Genomic DNA, 4,259 nt, shown 5'->3' with positions numbered 1-4,259 from the left:
CCTTCCCAGCCCCTCCTTTCCATGTTTTAAGAACACTCAGTACACTCGCAACTGGTCTGGAGCTTCTTGGCTAGAATCGAGGCTGGCTTCAGGTGTGGGATTCAGTGGGCAGGAATCTCTGGGAGTCCCTGCAGTCCCCTGAGGAGGTGGCAGCTCCACTCCCAGGCCATGGCTCCTTTGTCCACAACCTTATTGTGTTCACTTGCTGTGGGTTCTCTACCTCCTGCCACAGTGCTCCATGAGCACAGGCTTCTGGGCTGAGCTACTTTCTCCTCTTGGTCATGATAGAGTTGCTGGTGTCTAGAGAAGTGTTACTGGTTGACCTGTTTGTGTCCACAGAGTGCCTCTGCCATGTGTACACTGGAGGCGCACAGTCATGGGTGGATATAGGCCCACTGGTGCTCTTTCAGGAGTAGCTAGGATTATAGGCATGAGCTATCGGTACCCAGCTGAGAAGTGCGAAAGTATCAGGTCAGACTGACTTGTGGCTCTGCTCCTGCATGCAGGGGACAGAGGAAGAACCAATGTGGCCTCTGGAGGTTGTCCACGCTAAGCGAGTGGGCCTGGCAGCTCTGTCCTCACTTCAAGAGGTTGTGGAGGTGGGATAGGACTCCTGTAGATGAACAAGGTGTGGAGCGACCTGAAGTCGAAGCTCAGCTGACTCTTTGCTGGACCTCATGGCACCCTGACACCACCATCATCCCCAAGGAGGATGGAGTGTGTCCCCACTAGTGCCTGAGGCCTGCAGAACTCCCCGTGGCCTCACTAAACCCTCTTTGCCAATGCTGTGGGATGGCTGAGTCACTTCCGATGGCAGCTGGGCCTCCTTGGCCCTCTGAAGACAACCTTCCCTCATGGAAGACAGTTCCTGATCACTATGTGGAACTGTACCATTCCCAGGGCTGTCCTTCCACATGGTGACAGTAGAGCTGCTGGGCCTGAGCCTACCTGTGCCAAAGGCTGCAGCAGTGTTGCGGCCTCTGACGGCCTGGGGCCCAGTCAAGGCCACTTGTCTGCCAGCCTGTCTCTGGGACCAGACAGAGGTAGGGGAGCTGTGGGCAGGACCCAGGGTGAGTAGCTAGGTCACACTCCTAATGCTCCTTCAGGTTCTGTGATCTAGAGGCTGAGGGTGGGGGAAGAGGAGGCAGGAAGGCTGCCTCAGGCCACCCTGCCATCCCCAGGCACTCTAGAGGAAGGCCTAAGGAATTTAGGGCAGCAGAGCCCACAGTCACTCCTGGCCCAGGCTTGCTCCAGGTGGAGTGACTGAAGTCCCTTCACCCTTCTTGGCTCTCCTGCTGCCATGCTCTGGCCGGACACTAGAGTGGGAATTTCACAAGAATCCTGTCCAGGGCAAGGTGTCTGAGTGAGGGTTCAGCTGAAGCCCTGGCTGGTCCTGAGAGCCGGGGGAGTGCCGGCCTGGTCTGCTCCCTCAGCCCTGGGGAGAAGGCAGCTCCAGGAAACCGCTGTGGGAAAAACAGGAGGCCTTTCCCAGGCTTTGTGGAAGCCAGCTCTATGTATGAAGCACTTTATGGGCTGCAGAAATCAGTTACTACTATACCCAATAAACTGGAAGTGTTTACAAACCGTTTTTACTCTGCTGTTTACCCAAAAATCCTTGGTGAAGTTCATAGTGGACACAACTCTCAGTTCTTTCTCTGCTTCTTGGTGGTTCCCATTTGGAAGAGAATGGCCATGGTATTCTGAGGAGAAGCCTGCTACATGCCAGGATTGGCCTTTGACTGTGTTTTTTTTTTTTTTTTTTTTGGTCGGTCATGGGGCTGAACTCTGGGCCTGGGCGCTGTCCCTCAGCTCTTCAGCTCAAGGCTAGTGCTATACCACTGGAGCCACAGCACCACTTCTGGCTTTTTCTTCTTATGTGGTACTGAGGAATCGAACCCAGGGTCTCATACATGCGAGCCAAGCGCTCTACCACTGAGCCACCTTCCCAGCCCCATGGCTTTTGACTCTTGTTTGTCTGTTTCCCCACTGGGAAAGGGTAGGAATCACAAAGTGGGGAGTGGCAATAAAAGGACAGTAGGTCATATGGCAGGCCCTCCTTTACCCAGTCCCTCCCACCTGTGTCCAGTGTTCTGTGTGACAGCGGCACGACAGGCAGCTCCCTGGGGACAGGACAAGCCACACTGCTGAAGGCCCTCCCTTGCATCCAGTCACCTCTGACACCTCATGAGGCTGGCCTTGTGAGCACGTGGACAGGAGAGCTGCTGCCAAGGCGCCCTCTCCTGGCCACCAGTAGGCTCAGCGCTAAACTTGGTCCACCTCATGTAGCGAATAGTCCAGGATAGTGTCCTGGTCCTGGAACTTGAAGTAGCCGCGGAACTTCTTCCTCTGGAACAGGAGCGGGAACCAGTAGCTGTCATCGGGCCACATGTCACGGAAGGGGATTTGGTCCTGGGCGAACCACTGAGGTCGCATTTCTGAACCAAAGGGTGACAGGGAAGAGCTGTGGTGGTCACCCCGACCCAGGCTGACAGGAATTACAGGGGAGCTCTGTGGTAGGGGCTCCATCTAACCATGTAAGTGACCCTCACTCTGTAGAGCAGGAAATGCGCTGGGGCTGTGGGCTATGCTGTTGCACCTGCTGTAGATGGCCCACAGAGCCTCTGAGCTCACTGGAGAAGGAAGAGGGCCCAAGGCCTACACCTGTGTCCTCCCCAGGGAAGCAAGAATGGGTGGTAGGGACCCTGAAGACTTACCATCACTCTCCACAGGTGTCCCCTGTACACTTTCTGTATAGAAGATATGCACTTCCATTAGCTCGGGGATGCCCACAAACTCGAACACGATTTTCCCCACTTTGTGCAGCATCTCTGCTGTCAGACCACTCTCTTCCTGTAACTCCCTGTGGGGAAACAGGCATATGAGGACGCACGGGGGATGCATGCACCTGCCCATGGGAACCTGATAGCAGGACATGGCTGTTCACCCCAGGAGGGCATCGGGTAAGGGTTTGGTAGGTCCTGACCAGGCCCCTCTTGGGAATGAGTTTGAACTTAAAGAATTTAGAAGCTATGAGAATTTTGAACTCGGGCTGGGTAGGTGGCTCAGTGGTAGAGACCCTGAGTTCACTTCCTCAGCATCACATAAGCAGAAAAAGCCAGAAGTGGCACTGTGGCTCCAGTGGTAGAGCACCAGTCTTGAAGTGAAGAGTTCAGGGATAGTGACCAGGCCCAGAGTTCAGGCCCCACCACTAGCTATCAAGCCAATAAACGAAACCCAAAATCCAGTAGCAACCCAAAGAACTCCAGTGAGAGCAAAGAACAAATGGAGAACAAAAGGTAACATAAAGAAATGATGGCAGAATTGATCAATGTAAGAAAAAGAGAGTTACAAACCCAATTTTAAGAGTAGAAAGAAAAAATATCAAAGGTATTCCAAGATCTAAAAACATGTAGTCAAGAAAAAACAGTGCTGGGCGCCAATGGCTCATGCTTGTAATCCCAGCTACTTAGGAGGCTGATATGTGAGGATCATAGTTCAAAGCCAACCCAGGCAGGAAAGTCTGTGAGTCTCTCATCTCAAATTAACCACCAGACAACAGGAAGTGGCAGTGTGGCTCAAGTGGTTGAGCACCAGCCTTGAGCTGAAGAGCTCATGTACAGTGCCCAGGCCCAGAGTTCAAGCCCTACTCGATGCAGTACATACCTCCTTTAGAGATAAAATTAAAACTTTGAGGATCGATATTGAGATCATGAGCACATGAATTTCTACAATGTAAACCACAATGGAATCAACAGGTAGCAGAATGGATGAGATGGAAAATGGAATATCAGGAGTTGAAGATAATAAACAAGAGGAAAGTATTAGATATGGAAAAAACACTCAGAAGTTACCAAAGGGAAGTCCAAGAACTGTCAGACAATGCCAAGAACTCTAATTTTCATATAATTGGGATTGATGAGATAGGAATATCAGAATAGAGGGATGCTGCACCTATTCAATAAGATTATTACAGAAAATTTCCCCAATCTCAAGAAAGAAAACCTACTCACAACAAACATACAGAACACCTTGTAGACAGGATCCTCGAAGAGACACTTCTAGACATATTGTAGTAAAGACACTGGACCTGCATTGCAAACAGCTTATTTTAAATACTTTAAAATCAAAGAAGGAGCATGGAAAGAAAATCAGAATCACTATGAACCTCTCCACACAAACCATCAATGCAAGGAGAGCCTGAAAAGTACCATTCTTAACTTCCAACCAAGACTGATGTATCCAGTGAAACTAACATTCAC

General features: G+C 51.0%; 1 protein-coding gene across 1 annotated transcript in view; it reads right to left on the bottom strand.

The window, feature by feature from the left end:
* Positions 1–1,882: 1,882 nt before the first annotated feature.
* Positions 1,883–4,259, bottom strand: part of Nudt1 (nudix (nucleoside diphosphate linked moiety X)-type motif 1) — a 7,599-nt gene continuing 5,222 nt past the window's right edge. Inside the window, exons 2-3 of the mRNA XM_013023493.1 lie at positions 2,715–2,860; positions 1,883–2,435 (exon numbers count right to left, since the gene is read on the bottom strand). Of these exons, the coding sequence (XP_012878947.1) occupies positions 2,263–2,435; positions 2,715–2,860 (319 nt within the window). The 3' untranslated portion in view covers positions 1,883–2,262. The remainder of the gene's footprint in view (positions 2,436–2,714; positions 2,861–4,259) is intronic.

Source organism: Dipodomys ordii, unplaced genomic scaffold (genome assembly GCF_000151885.1).
Source record: "Dipodomys ordii isolate 6190 unplaced genomic scaffold, Dord_2.0 Scaffold68, whole genome shotgun sequence".
Lineage (NCBI taxonomy): Eukaryota > Metazoa > Chordata > Mammalia > Rodentia > Heteromyidae > Dipodomys > Dipodomys ordii.
The sequence above is the reverse complement of the archived record's forward strand: the minus strand, read 5'-3'. Positions and strand labels throughout refer to the sequence as shown.